Genomic DNA, 18,238 nt, shown 5'->3' with positions numbered 1-18,238 from the left:
ATCTTGTGGATTTGCTGCATGACGGGTGCTGCCTGAACAGGGAAGGCACCAGGACTCCCAGGCGTGTCCTCGTGGAGGGTACCCTGCCCTGCCCACGCCTCTCCTGGGCAGAGCAGTTGAAGAACCTTCAGCTCTGCCTTTACGGACAATACCGCATAATGGGTAGGTAGGCCTTACAGTCTGCCCCAGGGACACGGCCTGTCCTGACACGCCCTGTTCCAGGTCCCTGACTAACCTGACTTTACTGACCGCGGGTGTGCGGTAGGCACACCTTCAGCCACTTTGGGCTGCCGGAGCCCTTCTGCGCTGCCGAGCTAGAGCCCATCCCCAGTCACCTCAGTTGCCTCAAGGCTGGAGGCAGCCCACACTCCAGAAATCACTCTGAGGCAGCAAAGGAAACGGGGGACAGTCAGTCCCCAGGTGGACTTGCAGCCAGTGGGGTCCTGGGCTTCCCTAGGAACCGGGACTCCCACGTGTCTCCAAATGGAGGATATCCTTTCCCTGCCTGCCTGGCCCCTCGCTGTCAAGGCAGTTGAACAAACTCTCACCCTGCTTTAAGGGGGAGGATTAAACAACGGGTGGGTAGGCCTTATGTATTGGACTAATGTCTTGTACCCCCAAGAGCCTCATCCAACTTTGCCCCGCCCCAGGTGCCTGGCCACCCTAACCTGCACAGTCCGCACACTGTCGGCAGGACCTGGGCCTCAGGGACACTCTGGGCCTGTGTGATGGCAGCCAGAACTCAACCACCTGAATAGCTCTCTCAGGAAGGAGGGAGCCCACCACCCAAAATCTTTCTGAGGCAGCAGGTTGAAACTGGCAACAGTCAGGCCCCATTTGGACCCAAGGCCTGAAGGGGTGCCGGCTTCTCCAGCAATCAAGCCCCCCAGGTGTCTCTTACTGAAGCATACACCAGCTAGCACCCGCCTGCCATGGCAAAGTAGCCCAGGTCTTCCAGCTCTGCCTTCAGTGAGAATACACACATCTGTGCAGGTGAAAGCTTAGAATCAGGCCAATGCTGGGTATTTCCTTGTACTGCCCTTGTCACTCAGGCTCTCCCAACACTTGCCAGGTCTCACGCATGTGTATTTTGGACCCCACTAGCGGTCCTCAGGAAGCCGAGGCCTTCCGGGCCCACGGAGCCGGGCCCATCCCCAACCACCTACAGGTTATCAGGGATGGAGGGAGCTCACGCCCAGTGCCCTGCGGTAACTGCTGAAATGGGCACCAGTCGGCGCCCATGCAGACTTACTGCGTGCTGGGGTCCCAGGCTTCTCCAGCAGTTAAGGCCCCCAGGCATCTCTTAATTAGGATACCAGGCCAGCCCTCGAGGATCCAGCCCTGGCAAGGCGGTCCAGAGGACTCCGGCATGGCCTTTAGCGGGAATATGCGCACTTGGGTAGGTTAAGGCCTGGAATCAGGCCTTGTAACCCCAAGGGCCCGCTCCAGCGACCGGCACCTCCAGAGACTTGTGCTTTCCGCTCCTTAACTACCCTGACCTGCCCCACCCACACATGCGCAGTAAACACCCATAAACCAGCTCAGGCCAGCCCGGCCCTCCAGGCCTTTGAAACTCGGCATAGCCTCCGGCATGGAGGGACCCAACATTCTGAAAATTGCTCTGAGGTGGCAGCTCCAAATGGAGGACAGACCCCATGTGGACTTGCTGTCTGACGAGGTCCAGGTCCTCCCTAGGAACCGGGACTGCCAGATGTCTCCCAATCGAGGATGTCCTTCCCTGCTCACCTCCTCCCTCACAAGGCAGTTGAAAAATCACCAGTTTTGCCATCAAAGTGAATATTTCACATTGCTGGATGAAGCTTGAGATTTGGCCCACGTGTTCAACCCCCAACAGCTCTCTGCTGTGACCTAGCCTCTCCTGACACTTGCCCCTTCCCAGGTCCCTGGCAAGCCTGACCTATACCTCCCATGTAGGTACAGTACATATTTCATCAGCTGCCTACGGGCAGCTGGGACCCTCCAGGCTTCCCAAACTACGGCTCATCCCCAACCATTTGTATTGTCTTCAGGGAGGAGGAAGCCTACCCCTCCCCCGAAATTGCTCTGAAGTAGCTGCTGAAATAGGCAACGGATCAAGCCCTGTGTAGACCGGCTACCTGATAGGGTCCCAGCTTCTGCGGCCGTCAATGAATTCTCCCAGGTGTCTCTTATTGGAGGATACCCCAGCCAGCCTGCCAGATCTAGTCCGGGTAAGGCAGTTTCTCCTTCAGGGGACTACCTTTGTTTGGGTAGGGTAAGGCTTAGAATTAGGCAGATGCCAGGTACTCCCAAGAGGCCCCTCCTGTGACCTTGCCTCTCCAATATTGCCCTTATCTAGGTGCCTGGTTATTTCCTATCCTGCATGGCTCACGCAGATGCAGTTCACCGTCTGTCAGTCAGTTTTGGCCTCCAGAGGGCACTCCAGGCCTGTGAAGCTCCAGACTGACCCTGATCACTTGATTGGCCTCAGGGTAGAGAAAGCCCTTCCCAGGAAAATCTAAGCTGTCAACTTTTAGCTGGTGAGTTAACACCCGCCCCCTCCCAATTGGGCTGCTCACTCAATGGGTCAGCAGGCTTCTCCAGCAATCAGGGCTTCCAGGTCTTTCTTACTGGTGGGTGCCCAGCAACCCAACCTGACCTGCTTTGGCCAGGAAGTCCAGACTCCTCCAGCTCTCCCTTTCAGGGGGAAATTCGCACATTTGTGTGGATTAAGGCTTGAAATTAGGCAGATGCAAGATATTTCCTGATGTGATTTTCCTGATTTCCTTCATGATGTGGAAGACGTTTTTTTTCTTAATGTAAACAAATACGTTTGATAATTTCAGATAGTGATTAGTCCTATGATGTCTTTAAAAAATAATGATGGTTGTGAACAACTTTGGACAAGAAAATCCCATCAAAGGACAGCAGCTGAGGCCTAGCAGATGAAAAGGAACCACCATGCTAAGACCAGCAGGGTAAAACCCCAGGCAAAAGGGACCACAAAATCCATGGCCTTTGAGGAAGTGATGGTCTCAGCATTCTTGAGGAACAGAGATAAAGCCAGTGCAAGATAGGAGAGTGAAAGCAATTAGCACAGTGTTCTAGGGCTCTGTATGTGATGGTGACAATTTGGGTTTTATCTTAACTACAATGAAAAGTCATTGGAGGACTTTAAGCAGGGAAGTGACCTGATCTGGTGTCCAGTTTTTTTGTTTTTTGTTTTTCCAAGATCATTTTGTGGAGGAAGGATGGTTAGGGGACAGGTATGGTAGACAGTTATAAGATTCAATGGAAAATCATGGTGGTTTGACCCATGCAATGGAAACAAAAGGTTGTGAGAAGATTTGGGATTTATTTTGGAAGGAGAACCAAATAGGTTGGAAGGAGAACTTTAAATAGGTTGGATGTTGGGGGAGGGGGAGGGTGGAAAAAAGAATCCCACAAGTTTAATAATTTGGGGGCAATTAGGTGAAAGATGGTAAGTAGAACCTGAATTTCAAAACATGGATATCCTCTGCCTGTTTATGATGATATTAGTCATGGTATTTGAAGAGATCATCTAAGGAGAAAGGGGGAAAAAAGTGAATCGCTTGAAGCTTAAGTCAGGGACACTCAGTGTTTAGAGGATGAGCAGAGAAGGAGCTGGCAAAGGACATTGTGGAGGAGCAACAAATGGGAGGGTAAAAAGTGAGTGTGGTGTTGAGGATGCTAACGGGGACAGGTGAAAAAGCAAAAGAGTAGTCAGCCATTAGACTGATGAAAACAGAGGAGCGTCATTGGATTTGGTGATATGAAGGTCATGGGTAACCTTGTCTGCCTAGGCTTCCTACTGGGAGGAACAGATGAAAGCCCCCATATGCCCCACTCACAATGATCACCCAACCTGCCCAAACTCACCATCTTTGGCTCTCTGTGGAGGCTGCACCTGATGGACTTGCAGACCTGGGTTTGCATCCCAGATCTTCCACTTACCACCTTTGTGAACTTGGGCAATTTATGAATCCTTTCCGCACATTAGTTGACTCTTCTGCAAAATGGGAATATTGCATCTCATAGCATTGTCCTGGGTGTTGATGGATGTCATGTATAAAAGCATTAGGCACTGGAAACCGGTAGGTAATCGAGAAGTGGTCATTGTTACACTTACTGTAATTGTCTCTCCTATATTGCTCATCCAGTACATTCCAGGTGCACAACCTTTCCTCATCTCTATGTAACTGGCACTTCTGCTTGACAAGCCCAGGCACAAGATCACCTTGCCTAACACAGCACTTAACATATGAGCTACAAACTCAGTGAAATGTTTGTGAGAATGACGACCGAATGAGAAATATTTGCAGAGCGTCCACAGAAACCCTCAGAGAATGAAAGCAGAGGGGTAAACAATCAGTTCCTTCCTTCTTTCTCTACAGACACCCAGGCTTCAAATTGTTCCAGAGTTACTGAAGGGCTGAAAATAGGCTCCTTTTCCCATTATTAAAGAGGAGGATGTCCTTTCTTAAAACTTACCCAGGAGTTACTCACTGAGCATTTTCTATTGTACTTATTACTACTCTCTATAGTAGAAATATCACTTAGAGAAAATCAAACTTAATACGATGATTCCAAGTTTTATTGAATATGTTTTACAAATGGGCATTTTGATTGACATAACCAGATACTACAAATCAGAAAACTAAAACTTAATTTTAAAACCTAAGGCAATCTTGCTGCTCCTAAAACCTTACAGAACAGCAAGTATCTACCTTCCAGTACTTCTTTTTTTTTTTTTTTTTTTTTTTTTTAGCAAGGAGAGAATGATCCATGCAATCCTAGAGGAGAATGGAAGACATCTGTGTCAATTATGTTTAGTTTGACTTCCAACTCTTCTTAACTTCCCTTAGTGTCATCGTCTCTTCAGAAAGAACCTAAGGTACTGTTGTTGTTTTTTTCTCAACTTCTCCATTATAAGGCTCCCCCTTGACCACCAGAATGAGGATAAATGGAAAATACATCAAACTTAATGCCAGAAAATATGTTCAAATCAAGACAATGACACTTTCCAGCTATGTATAGAGTAAATCAACAATGACCCTATCCTCAATTGCAAAATGAGGATAACAAGACCTACCTTACAGGATTATTTTGAAAACTAAAAGGGAAAATATGTGGGTGTAATTTATAAATTATAAAGCACCATTAAAATGTAAGGTAACATTATTACTCATTTATGAAAATGGTTCATTCACTTTTCAGTGACTGTTGAACGTTACCATGTGGCAGACATTTTGCTAGGCATCAATGATACAAATAAAAAAATAAATATTGGAGTGCCTAGGTGGTTCAATCAGCTAAGTGTCCAACCCTTGATTTCAGCTCTGGTCATGATCTCATGGTTGTGGGATCGAGCCCCACATCAGGCTCCACACTGAGCATGAAGCTTGCTTGGGATTCTCTCTCCCTCTCTCCCTGCCCCTCACTCATTCACACTTTCTCTCTCAAAATAAATAAATAAACATTATATATATCATTGGCCCTTGGAAGCTTACATTCCAGTGGGCAAGAAGTAAGCTCAAGGTGGAGAGAAGCATGCTCTAGGTGCTAGGGGGCCAGAGCGCATTCAGACTGGGGTGTGGAGGGTGGGGGTGTTCGGGGGACTTCCTGAGGAGGTGACACTGGAATTGTTTCACTACAAATCCAAGTCCAGTTCAAAAGTGTCCCAATCTCTTAAGGCAGAGTCTCTCAGTCTTAGTACCACTGATCTTTTAGGCTGGATAATTCTATGTTGTGGGGGGCTATCCTGTGCATCATAGAATGTTTGGCATCATCCCTGACCTCCATCTATCAGAGTCAATAACACGCCTTATCTCCCAGATTTAAAACCAAAAACATCCCCAGACAATTCCAAAAGGCCCCTGAGGGGCAAAACTGCCCCCAGTTGAGAGCTACTGCCATGAGGTCATGGAAAACCAGTGTAGGTGGTTCTAGGAGGAATGGAATTCATACAGTTAGTGCCTAGGCTTATACTAGGTGTTCAACAAATATTGAGTGAATGAATGAATGAATAAGTGGAGTAAATGAGTGAATAAACTTCCTGGAGTCTCTTTTACATATTCCTTTGGGGGATCCATCCAGAAGATCCCTGGGGCTAGTGATTAAGTTTTAAATACCCAAGTAAATGATAACAATAACACGGCATGCATTTATACCATGCTCCATGCAAGTTGTATGATCTTGGGCAAGTAATTCAAACTCTCTGAGTCTCAGGTCTGCCAGTTCTTAAATGGGGATAATAAATCCTGTCTTGCAAGGTCATTGGCAGAATTAAATGAGACAGTCAACATAAAATATACAAGCATTAAATGTGTAGGCACGTACTCCTGGGGTGCAACTGACAAGAGATATTTTAGAAGGTTGCCCTCCCAGCTCCTGCCACTAAGCCTTACCTGTAAAAAAGACAAGGAAGGTAGTTTGAGCGTATACATTTTTTTGTTGTTGTTGTTATAAACATGTGGGGAAGACCAGGCAGTGTATCAGAGCCTGACACATCCACTATCTAACTCATCCTCACAAACAGCCAGGTTAGTTAAGAGACTCAGAGAGTTGTGACTTGCCCAGGATCACACAGCTAAATAAGTACCTCTCTGAACTCTAAAAACTTAGACACCACTCAGGGATGACCTCCATCACACTAAGGTTTGTTTAAATTGTGGGTTTTGGGAAAATGCTTTCTGTATTCTGTGTTCCGTAGTTTCGTGTAGACATAGATGACCAGATCGGGAAATTCCTTTTGCAGATATTGGAAAGGTTCTCCAATACTCGACCTCATCCTGAAATGAAACATAAATATATTGCACGGTTGCCCCCAAATCATCTTCCCCCATTGTAGCATCTGCACCCAAAGATCTCTTTGCTCCCTTGATTTCTAGAGCAGAATAAGGACTTTAAAATCTGACAGAATAAGATTTGTCTCCCAACTCTTCAACTAACTGGCAACTTAATTTTTGTGAACCTGTTTTATCCTCCATAACATGGAGATGATGCTGTTCCACAATCCCTTATCTACAATTCCAAAATCCAAAAGAGCCCTGAAAACTGCAAGCTTTCTGTGAGTTTGCAGCTAACATTTTAGGCAGCAAAAGCTGATTTCACTAACACGGGCTACTTTTGAGACTTTTACAGCACTACATTCACTTTAGCCAGCTGCCCAGGACCCTCCATTTCTTCCCAAAAGGGAGTCACTACCCTTCTGTTCAAAAGAGCTCAGCAATTGCTAAAAAGAAGGATAAGAGCCTGCTGGGCACATCTGTCATTCACTGGAAGACCCCTGTGTTGGCCTTTTCCAGAGGGCCTCTCCCCAGAGGGGAGAAATCACTTTTCTTTCATCAGAGTAAATTTCCTTCCTTCTAACAAATAGCAGATATAAATTTAGAATTAAATTTTTAAAAATGTTTAATGTTTATTTATTTTTGAGAGAGAATGAGAGAGAGCGTGAGCTGTAGGGGCAGAGAGAGACACAGAATCAGAAGCAGGCTCCAGGCTCTGAGCTGTCAGCACAGAGCCCAATGTGGGGCTCAAACTCCTGAATGGCAAGATCATGACCTGAGCTAAAGTCAGGCTCAACACTGAACCACCCAGGCGCCCCTACAATTGGATTTTTAAATCATCCTCATTTCATAGATGACTTACAGGAACAGAAATAGTACTTACTTTTTGTTTCTTTCTTCATTAATATGTTCTCCCAAATTCCGGATGAACTTTAGCAGATCATTCACAGTGTTCTTATAGCGTTTGTGTTTTTCATAATACTTATTCATTTCTTCCATAACATAGTTGTCAATCTAAAAAACAAAATATTATGCAAAAATGTGGCAGCAACACAAAATAAATCCTGATGTGCTATTAATACAAAAAGGCAAAATGTGAATTTGAATATATGCCCAATGACCACTAATTAATAAAGCAAATTAATAGAAAGAAACAGAATGGAAGTAAATACCATACACCAAAATGCTAACAGTAGTTGTGTCTGGATGTGGGATTATGAGTAACTTTACATTCTGGTATCTATTTTCTAAGTGAATTGTTTTCATAAGAAGTTAAATATATCAAAACATGGTTTAGAAATTCTTTGACTACTATCCTAGGAAATCTGCTCATTAGACTATGCAATATTTTTATTCTGGTGGCCACCTGTCCAAGTTGGCAATTGATTACATTTCCCCCTCGAATAGGGTTGTTCAGACTAAAATCGGACCCGGTAGCCATTGCCAAAGTGAGAGTGCTGGTTTTTGTTTTGTTTTGTTTTGAATTCTATTTCCAAAGCTTCCATGTTCCTCCTTGCCTCTAAATGTCCCAGGACAGCATCTCCCACGTCCGTGCCTTTCTCTGTGTGTTTGCACCCTTGTAGGTGGCCCTCTGTTTTACAAAGTGTTAGGGGTAAGAGAATAGCACCCAACAGTTGTGAGGCCAGACGGTCCCTTAAGAAGAGTCACAGGTGACCAGACCACCCCAGTGAAGATCTGCTGAGACAGTCTGCATGTACCACGTGCAGAGCACCTGGGAGAAGGGCTGAGCAACTGCATGCCAGGGTGGGGCACCCCGGGGAGAGGAGACAGGAGCACAGACTGGAAAACTTGGCTCCTTGGTACTGTTGCAAAGATGAATGTAGAGGACCATGAAAATGGGCAAGTCATGAAAATCAATAGGAAGTCAAAGTCTCAAATGGGAAAATTAAAAGATAAGACCTGAAAAGTGGGTGGTGGTCACTGAGGAGGGCACTTGTTAGGATGAGTACTGGGTGTTGGATGGAAACCAATTTGACAATAAACTATATTATTAAAAAAATAAAGATCTAGGTTAATAAAAAAAAAAAAAGATAAGACTTGAGGGGTGCAGGGTTGGCTCAGTCGGTTAAGTGTCCGACTCTGACTCAGGTCATGATCTTGTTCATGGCTGCAAGTCCCACACCAGGCTCTGTACTGGCAGCTTGGAGCCTGGAGCCTGTTATGGATTCTGTCTGTCTGTCTGTCTCTCTGTTTCTATAAGTGTATGTTTTAGCTGAAATTTCATAGACATTCACTTAGCAAAGAGTCATGGCACACCTACTCCATGCCAGGAATGCAATAATGGACAAGACAACGGACAGTCTCTGCCCCCCTGGAATTTGCAGGGCAGCAGGAAAAAACGGACACTAAGGCAGCAATTATGAGTGTGACGTGTTATCTAGAAGCAAGTAAGAGAAGGAAACCAAAATGAAACCCAGAAACAAAGAGGTATGGGAGAAGCAGTTCTAAATCAGGCCTATGATTGGGAAGCTGTTGGTTTCCATCAAAGACCTGAGGGTTATGGATTCTCCCATAGGGCTTTGCACTGTCTCCAGGGTGCCCAGCATGTATCATACAGCCAGTGTTTCTTTCGGTCTCTCGGCCCCCTGTGGACCAAGCTGTACTTGCTGTACATGCCCACAGTTTCATATGGGTCTAGCATGTAACTGGCACTCGATAGGGGCCTGCTAAGTAATAATAATGAAAGTTTTGGTAGCACTGACTAGATCGAGGTGATGATTGATTTTTTATGTTTTACTATATTTAGTTCAAGTTAGGTGGACCTTATCTTGAAGAGGAGGAATTTGAAAGATCATCTTTTCTTCACGGTGTGTTTCCTCAGGCAGAATTTAGATGGGGGGAGGGGCAGTCCTCAGAGCTGGGCTGGACAGTCAGCAGAGGCAGCCAATCTCTCACTGGACTGAGAAGCCTCAGGGTGCAGGACCTCCTTGGGGTTAAACGCTATTTAATCAGCTGCTCTTGTCACAATAGTAATAGGATTATTAGCCAGGCCTCTCTTAGAACCAGAGCTAGAAGGAATGAGCCACAAGAAAGGAAAAGGCTCCTGGGCTTGGAAAGGCCATCCTGAAGAGAAGTCTAGATGAGAGGGCCTGGCCTCTGAAAGATGGGGCAGAGACCCAACAGGGCAGAGGGGGCTGGGATGGGGAGGAAGTCAGGGAAGTCATGTCTTCCAACTCTTGGCTGGGCCAGGCCATCGGTATAATAAAAGTTAAAACAAAAACTAACATAACATATTTCATAGATTCTTACTCCTAGAATAATTTCCAGACAATAGGAATTGTTCATACCTTAGAAGTCCACTGGGCAAAACTTCTGGAATGTTCAGATGTTCCAGGTTGCAGTAGCTGGACAATATTGCTATCACGTTTTCGTATTTTAATGTCCGATTCATTTCCCACATCCCTAAGCATCCTATAGCGGCTGAGGATGACAGAATTACCATGGTCATTCCACTCTGCCTTCTCTTTTCAGAAAGAAAACAATGTTACACTTTGGTTTTTGATAAAAGTAGTCAAACCGTGTTTCTAAAAATTCTGTATGATGGAAGAGGAAGGCATCTCTCTCTCTCTCTTTCTCTCTCTTGCTCTCTCACTTTCTCGCTCTCTCTCTTTCTGTTCTTCAGAAAACAAAACCAGAATCCAGAGAGGTTAAGTCACTACTCCAAAGATACTCAGTCAGGAAATGCCAGGCTGAGAGGAGAGCTGGGGTCTACTGAGTCCCAGCCTGACTCCTTCCCACAGCACCTTACCATAATGGTTAATTTTACGTGTAACATGAGGGACCCAGATTAAATATTATTCTAGGTGTATCTGTGAGGTGTTTCCAGATGAGATTAGCATGTGAATTGGCGAACTCAGTAAAGCATATCACCTTCCCCTCGTGAATGAGCCTCATCTAATCCACTGAGGGCCTTGAAGAGAACAAAAGCTGGAATTCACCCCTTCTTGTCTGATAGCTTCATCTGGGACATCAACCTTCTCTTGCCCTCACCCCTACTAGCTCTCTGACCTTTGGATCCTTACTGGAATCGCCATCATCAGTGCTCCTGGCTCTCAGGCCCTGGATTTGGACTAAATTACACTATTGGCTTTCCTGGATCTTCAGCTTGCAAAGGCAGATCATGAGAATTCTCAGCCTCAGTACTGAATGAGCCATTTCGTTATGAAAAATAAATATATGCTTATAGTTATCATTTGATATGTAAAATCTCCTAATACACTCACTGTCTCCCTTCTGGAGGCCTGTAATATGCAATCAAGCTTTACTTACCTCTCCCAACTCCAAAAGAAGGGATGACCCAGCAGGCCACTCAGATGCTCCTTCACATTTTCTCCAGGGTTAAACAGGTGATAAATGAGGTTCCGAGTTTCCTCATCTGGAGAAAGTTGAATTACCTCTTCATTACTTTTAGTCTTCAGGGTCTCAAAAAGGAGATCTCCCTTCTTTACCACATATAAGACCAGCAATCCAAGGGCCTGTATGAAATGCATAAATCAAGTTAATGTTTATGAATTATCAGTCTGTATGCAGATGTGATATAGGTTATGACCAAATAGAAAGTGGGAGAAATCTCAAGGAGTCTACAGACTTGTTAGGCAGAGAAGACACAGGTAGTGCATGGAGAACCCTTCAAGGCAGTATATGGTCCCCACAACTGAGGTTTATAAAGAACGAAAGATAATCTTGAGTCAGAGTTGTCAGGGCAAACTGCTTAAACGAGGAATTTGAGCTGGATCTTAAAGTATGAATAGCATATAGATAAATAGGGAAGAGGAAAAATATTTTAAAAAAGGGAAATGGGAGGAATCTGGCTGGGAACTGGGACTCTGGGTTGGGACTATGTCAGGCAGCAGAAAAAGGAGCCAGTCCAGGTCCAGTGGGACACGGTGAGAGCCCCAGGAGTTAGGCCATGGCAGGGAGGAAAGGCCAAGAAGGAGGTCAGCATAGGAACTTCCTGCAGCAGGAAAGACACTAGTCAGGGAAGGATTTAAAATTTAGAGCCTTTTAACAACAAAGGCCAGACATGGAGGGAGAGCTTTTGCTCCTGGGGTTCAAAGTTCAGCACCCTGAAGAATCGCCCAGGACAAAGTTGCCCTGACAGAGTCAGAATCAATCTGGGAGCTGGAGCTTTGGTCTACAGAGGTCAGGCTCTGTTTCTGCCCTGTGTCCTCCCAGAATAAACAGCTATTTCAGGGTCTTAACCCTTTTGGCCAAGATGAGTCTCTTTCAAGCTGAAGATCAATCCCATCCCTCTCTTGTGTTTCAGAGGGCTGTAGTATCTGGCCGTCCCAGGAGTTTGGTACCCAAGTTTGAATGGAATGGGAAAAGAAACTTCATGTGTTTTGTCTTTAGGCAGAAAATACCTCCTGTAGGGATTCTGGAGGTAATTTGGAGATTCTTCCTGGAAGTAATTTTAGAAGAGATGTGGCATGCTTGATTTATTTACTATCTTGCTGGTGAAGGAAGAGAGAGATCCAAAGTGATACAGAAAGGAGTCACGGCAACAACCAATTCCACGCCAACCCAGAGAAATGCCACTGTCTGCAAGGGACTGACGGCAGTGAGCCCTGGGAAAATGCCGTGAAAGGTAGTTAAAATAGAAACGATGACGTCTAATTGCTTATAGGAAATAAGGGAATGAATGAAACAAATAAGGAAGGTGAAAAATGGAAAAGAAAACCAGTTCTAGAAATTACCTCTAGATCTGTCTTGATTTCCTTCGGCTCTCCAGTCCACTTGATGCTTTTATCAAAATCTGCCAGGCAGATAGCATTCTTGGAATCTAGGGGATAGTTTGTAGAGATGCAATGAAAATCCTCTCTCTTCCTGTTGTAATTAACTTAAATAAGTATGTACCGCAATGCACTACCATTGCCGAAGAAAGCAGTAACAAAGCTTATATCTGCATGGCTACTTACTCCTCAAAAGAGCCATGTGCACCATATCATTTGACTTTTTAGGTATCTGCCAAAGACAGGATTTAAATTCTATTTTATTTTTTCCAGTCCTGAGGTGAGGAAGGATGAGGATAAATTTAACTGGCTCCCCATTCAGGCAATTCCTGGGGGCAAAGAGCACAGATTTATAAAGGAACTGCTGGCGGGAGATATGTTGACTTCCTAAGGCTACCTAACAGCTAACCAACAAGATTCCAAATCCAAGACTAGATTAGCACAGCACTCCACTGAATCAAGCCCACCAACCACATCCCTCTATGATACTGCACTCAGTTATCATGGATTAACCATGTGCTTGTTATGAGTCACTGCTTCCTTCCCCTCTTCAGAATCCTTCTCCCTGGAAAGAAGCCACTGAGTCCTCAGAAAGAGGGATGCATGGATGGGAGAGGTCCAGGACAATATGAGAGGAGAGCAAGTCAGTGATCTGTCCTTGAAGAAGTGGCTCCTGCTTCTGGCTTGAAGGAGTCAAAGAAAGAAAACTGGGTAACTCCAGATAGGATGATGGTCAGCAGAATTGTGTGATTCCTGAACCCCTTTCATTCTGAACTTAAATATCACAGTTGCATGGAAACCCACAGTCTAATGATAATGAATCCATTAAGTTATTCAACAAGGGCCTAGTGAGGGGAAACATGACAGTGGAAGAGAACACAGCACAGGCCCTACAGAGTTCAGAGTCTCCGAAAAAGGAGCTAGATAGTGAATAATTACACAGGTAAACATACAGTTAAATGCAACTTTAAAAGTGCTATCCAAAAGTGCAGGATTCTCTGAAAATGTATAACAAGAGCCACATGGCTGTATGTGGGAAAGAAGTCTTCCTTAATGAAGGACACTTATGGCACCTGGGTGGCTCAGCTGGTTGAGCATCCAACTCTTGATTTCAGCTCAGGTCATGATCTCACGGTTTGTGAGTTTGGGCCCTGCATCAGGCTCATGCTGTCAGCATGCAGCCTGCTACAGTGGGATTCTCTCTTTCCCCCTCTCTCTGCCCCTCCCCTGCTTACACACATTCTCCCTCTCTCTCTCAAAATAAATAAAATAAACTTAAAAAAAAAAAAAAAAGGAAGGACACTTTGACAGAGAACATCAGTAGCATGGGGGAGAAGAAGGTGGGGGAAATAGTGGGGGATAGGGAAGGAGGCAAACCATGAGAGACTCTTGAATGCTGAGACAAACTGAGGACTGATGGGGGTTGGGGAGAGGGGGAGGGGGGAGATGTGCATGGAGGAGGGCACTTGTGGGGATGAGCACTGGGTGTTATATGGAAACCAACTGGACAGTAAACTATTAAAAACTTAAAAAATTAAAACTCATCCTTTGAGATGAAAAAAAAATGTTGTATAAAAAAAAAGAACATCAGTAGAATCTGAGTGAGTGAGTAGAGCAGGGAAGAGAGAATTCCATATAAGAATTCCCAAGGCAGAAAGGAGCCTGAAGAATTCCACTCTGACAGAAAGCAGGCCAAGTGCCTGGAGAGGAAGGATGCAGTTGGAAACTAGGCTGAAGGGGCAGATGAGGTGCAGATTATAACCAGGGACTGTTTTCAGCTATTCGAACTAATAAATTCCCTTCACTGTTTAAGACGCTTGGAGACGAGTTCTGCTACTTAAATTGGCAAGTGCCTGATGGAACACTTCACATCTCTGCCTAACACTTGATTCTTTTTTTTTTTAACAAGCCCAGGTTTGTTTTTGGTTTTTGTTTTTTTTTTTTGGATTCAATAGACATTGTTAAAGTGCTATCAAAATTTTAAGCTCTGACAGTTTCTATACTTATATCATCATAGACTGTTAACAGTTGATGGGCAGAGTCAGGACAAAATCTGCCCACTCTGCTCTGCTGTCAATGAATGAATCAAGAACCTCTTCATCCTCACTCCCACCACAGTGATATTATGTAAGATTAATATATTTTTAATTCTTAAAAAGACAATGCATATAATTTACATAAACAATGAATTCTTTCTTTGTTTATTCTTTTCTACTTATAAGTTACTGTTTTCTCCCAGACTCTCTCTCCTTCCTTCTGCATATCCTCTAGCAGATCTTTCCTGTAGGGTCTGTGGGTAGAAAGTTATCCTGGACCCTTGAATGTGTAAAAAATGTATTTTAACAAATGGTGTTAGGAAAACTGGACAGCTACATACAAAAGAATGAAAATGGACCACTTTCTTACTCCATACACAAAAATAAACTCAAAATGGATTAAAGACTTAAACGTGAGAGCTGAAAACATTAAATTCTGGAGAAAAAAAAAACATAAGCAGTAATTTCTTTGACATTGACCATAGAAGTATTTTTCTAGATATGTCTCCTCAGGAAAGGAAAACAAAAGTAAAACAAACTATTGGGACTACACCAAAATAAAAAGCTTCTGTACAGTGAAGGAAACCATCAGCCAAACAACAAGGCAACCTACTCAATGGGAGAAAATATTTGCAGATGAGGTATCCAATAAAGGGTTAATGCCAAAAATGTATAAAGACTGTATGCAACTTAACACCAAAAAAATTTCAATTGAAAATGGGCAGAGGACCTAAAAAGAAACTTTTTCCAGAAGACATACAAACAGCCAGAAGACACACGAAAAAATTCTCAACATCACTCTTCATCAGCGAAATGCAAATCAAAACCACAATGAGATATCACCTTACACTTGTCAAAATGGCTACAATCAAAAAGACAAAAAATAGGTGGTAAAAATGTGGAGAAAAGCGTGCACTGTTGGTAGGAATGTAAATTAGTATAGCTGCTGTGGAAAGCAATATGGAGGTTACTCAAAAAATTAAAAATAGATATGATATAATCCAGTAATTCCTCTACTGAGGATTTACACAAAGAAAACATAATTTGAAAAGTTATATGCACCCCTACATTTACAGCAGCATTATTTCCAAGATATAGAAACAGCCCAAGTGTCTATCAACAGATGAGTAGATAAAGAAGATGTGGTATATAATATATATATTATATATAATGGGTCATGGGACATTACCCAGCAATCAAAAATAATGAAATCTTGCCATTTGTGACAATATGGATGGTCTGAGAGGCTACAATGCTAAGTGAAATAAGTCAGAGAAATCTAAACACCATAGGGATTTCACTCATATATGGAATTTAAGAAACAAAACAAATGAACAAAGAAAAAAAAAGGATGAACAAAAAAACAGGCTCAGATACAGAGAACAAACTGGTGGTTTCCAGAGAGGAAGTGGAGGGGGATGGGTGAAATAAATAAAAGGGGATTAAAGTACGCTTATTGTGATGAGCAGCGGGTAATGTATAGAATTGTTGAATCATTATTTTATACATCTGAAACTAATAAAACACTGTGTTAATAATACTTCAATCAAAAATATGTATTTATTTTGAATCATGTGTGAACAATAATAATGTGACTGATGTCTCAGCCAGTCCTGGATGCTATGACAAATCACAACAGACTGGGTGGCCTAAACAACAGAAATTTATTTCTCACAGTTCTGAATATTAGAAGTATGAGATCAGGGTGTCAGCAGGATTGGGTTCATGGTGAGAACCCTCTCACTGGTTTATAGACAGCCATCTTCTTGCTGTATCCCCATACGGTGGGAAGACAGCTAACTAGCTCTATGACCTCTTCTTTTTCTTAATGTTTATTTATTTGTTTGTTTGTTTTGAGAGAGAGCAAGTACATGTGGGGGAGGGGCAGAGAAAGAGGGAGAAAGAGAATCTCAAACAGGCTCCATGTTGTCAGCGCAGAGCCCGACACAGGGCTTGATCCCACAAATCATGAGCTCATGACCTGAGTGGATATCAAGAGTCAGAGGCTCAACCAACTGAGCCATCCAGGTGGCCCTCTATGATCTCCTCTTATAAGGGCATGAATCCATCTAAAGCAATTTTGAGAAAGATCACATCTAGAGGATCACACCTCCTGGTTTTAAACTATATTACAAAGCTCTGATAATCAAAACAATGTAGCACTGGTAAAAAAAAAAAAAAAAAAAATGCCAGACACATCAGTGAAACAGAATCAAGAACCCCAAAATAAATCTACACAGATGCAGTCAACTAATATTTGACAAGAGAGCCACGAATACTCAACAGAAAAAGATAATCTCTTTAAAATTAATGATGTTGGAAAAACCAGGTAGTTACATGCAAAAAATGAAAGTGGACCCCTACCTTAAACCACTTACAAATCTCATTTGAAATGGATTAAGACTTAAATATAAGACCTGAAACCATATAACTCCTAGAAAAAAACAGAGAAAAAGCTCCTTGATATTGATATTGATATTTTAGATATGAAACCAAAACCACAGGCAACAAAAGCAAAAATGAACATGGGGACTACATCAAACTAGAAGCCTCTGCACAGTAAAAGAAACCATCAACAAAATGAAAAGGGAATGAATAGAATAAAAAAATACGTGCAAATCATATATCTGATTTGGAGTGAATATATATGAAATTCACTCGATAGCAAAACTCAAATTGATTAAAAAATGGGCAAAGGACATGAATAGACATTTTTTCCAAGAAGACATTAAAAGAGCCAACAGATACATGAAAAATTGTTCAATATCAGTAATTATCAGTGAAATGCAAATCAAAACTTTAATGTAATATCATCCCACACATCTGTTAGAAAAATTATCAAAAAGATAACAAGGATTGGTGAGGATGTGGAGGAAAAGGAATACTTGTATGTTGTTGGTGGAAATGTAAATTGGAGCAGCCTTAATGGAAAATACCATTAAGGTTTCTCAAAAAATTAAAAATGGATAAAATAGAAAAGTATATTTGAAGGAAGTATCTTGAAGAGATATCAGCATCTCCAGGTTCATTGCACCATTATTTATATTAGCCAACATGAAAACAGGCTGTGTCCATTGACAGAAGAAGGGATAAATAAATAAATAAATCGTACACACACACACACACGCACACACACAGCAGAACATTATGCAGTCATAAAAGAGACAGAAATCCTGCCAGTTATGACAACATGGATAAACTCTGAAGGCATTATGCTAAGTTTAATAAGTCAGACAAAGAAACACAAATGCTATATGATCTCACTTATATGTGGAATCTAAAAAAAACCTGAGGGACACCTGGGTGGTTCAGTTGGTTAAGCATTCGACTTTGGCTCAGGTCATAATTTCATGGTTTGTGAGTTCAGGGCCCACGTTGGGCTCTGTGATGACAGCTCAGAGGTTGGAGCCTACTTCCGATTCTGTGTCTCCCTCTCTCTATGCCCTTTCCCCACTCATGTTCTGTCTTTCTCTCTTAAAAATAAATAAACATTAGGGGCGCCTGGGTGGCTTAGTCGGTTAAGCGTCCGACTTTCACTTAGGTCATGATCTCGCGGTTTGTGGGTTCAAGCCCCGCGTCGGGCTCTGTGCTGACTGCCAGCTCAGAGCCTGGAGCCTGTTTCAGTCTGTGACTCCCTCTCTCTCTGACCCTCCCCTGCTCA

At 43.2% G+C, this 18,238-nt stretch overlaps 1 protein-coding gene across 3 annotated transcripts in view; it reads right to left on the bottom strand.

Moving 5' to 3' along the window:
* Nucleotides 1-4,592: 4,592 nt before the first annotated feature.
* The window catches only part of RNASEL (ribonuclease L), a 28,537-nt gene continuing 14,891 nt past the window's right edge, over nucleotides 4,593-18,238 (bottom strand). Inside the window, exons 3-8 of one of the 3 annotated variants that reach the window (XR_005531915.1) lie at nucleotides 12,506-12,591; nucleotides 11,079-11,284; nucleotides 10,097-10,229; nucleotides 7,672-7,802; nucleotides 6,602-6,791; nucleotides 4,867-4,940 (exon numbers count right to left, since the gene is read on the bottom strand). Coding sequence is in view for 2 of the 3 variants with exons in the window: in XM_039253003.1 (XP_039108934.1) it covers nucleotides 6,653-6,791; nucleotides 7,672-7,802; nucleotides 10,097-10,229; nucleotides 11,079-11,284; nucleotides 12,506-12,591 (695 nt within the window). In the remaining variant the exon portion in view is untranslated. Of the gene's footprint in view, nucleotides 4,941-5,414; nucleotides 6,792-7,671; nucleotides 7,803-10,096; nucleotides 10,230-11,078; nucleotides 11,285-12,505; nucleotides 12,592-18,238 lie in introns of those variants that run through there. The other 2 variants (XM_039253004.1, XM_039253003.1) reach the window with 2 other exon arrangements.

The sequence above is a fragment of the Hyaena hyaena genome, unplaced genomic scaffold (assembly GCF_003009895.1).
Source record: "Hyaena hyaena isolate Hyena2069 unplaced genomic scaffold, ASM300989v1 scaffold_439, whole genome shotgun sequence".
Classification (NCBI taxonomy): Eukaryota; Metazoa; Chordata; class Mammalia; order Carnivora; family Hyaenidae; genus Hyaena; species Hyaena hyaena.
The sequence above is the reverse complement of the archived record's forward strand: the minus strand, read 5'-3'. Positions and strand labels throughout refer to the sequence as shown.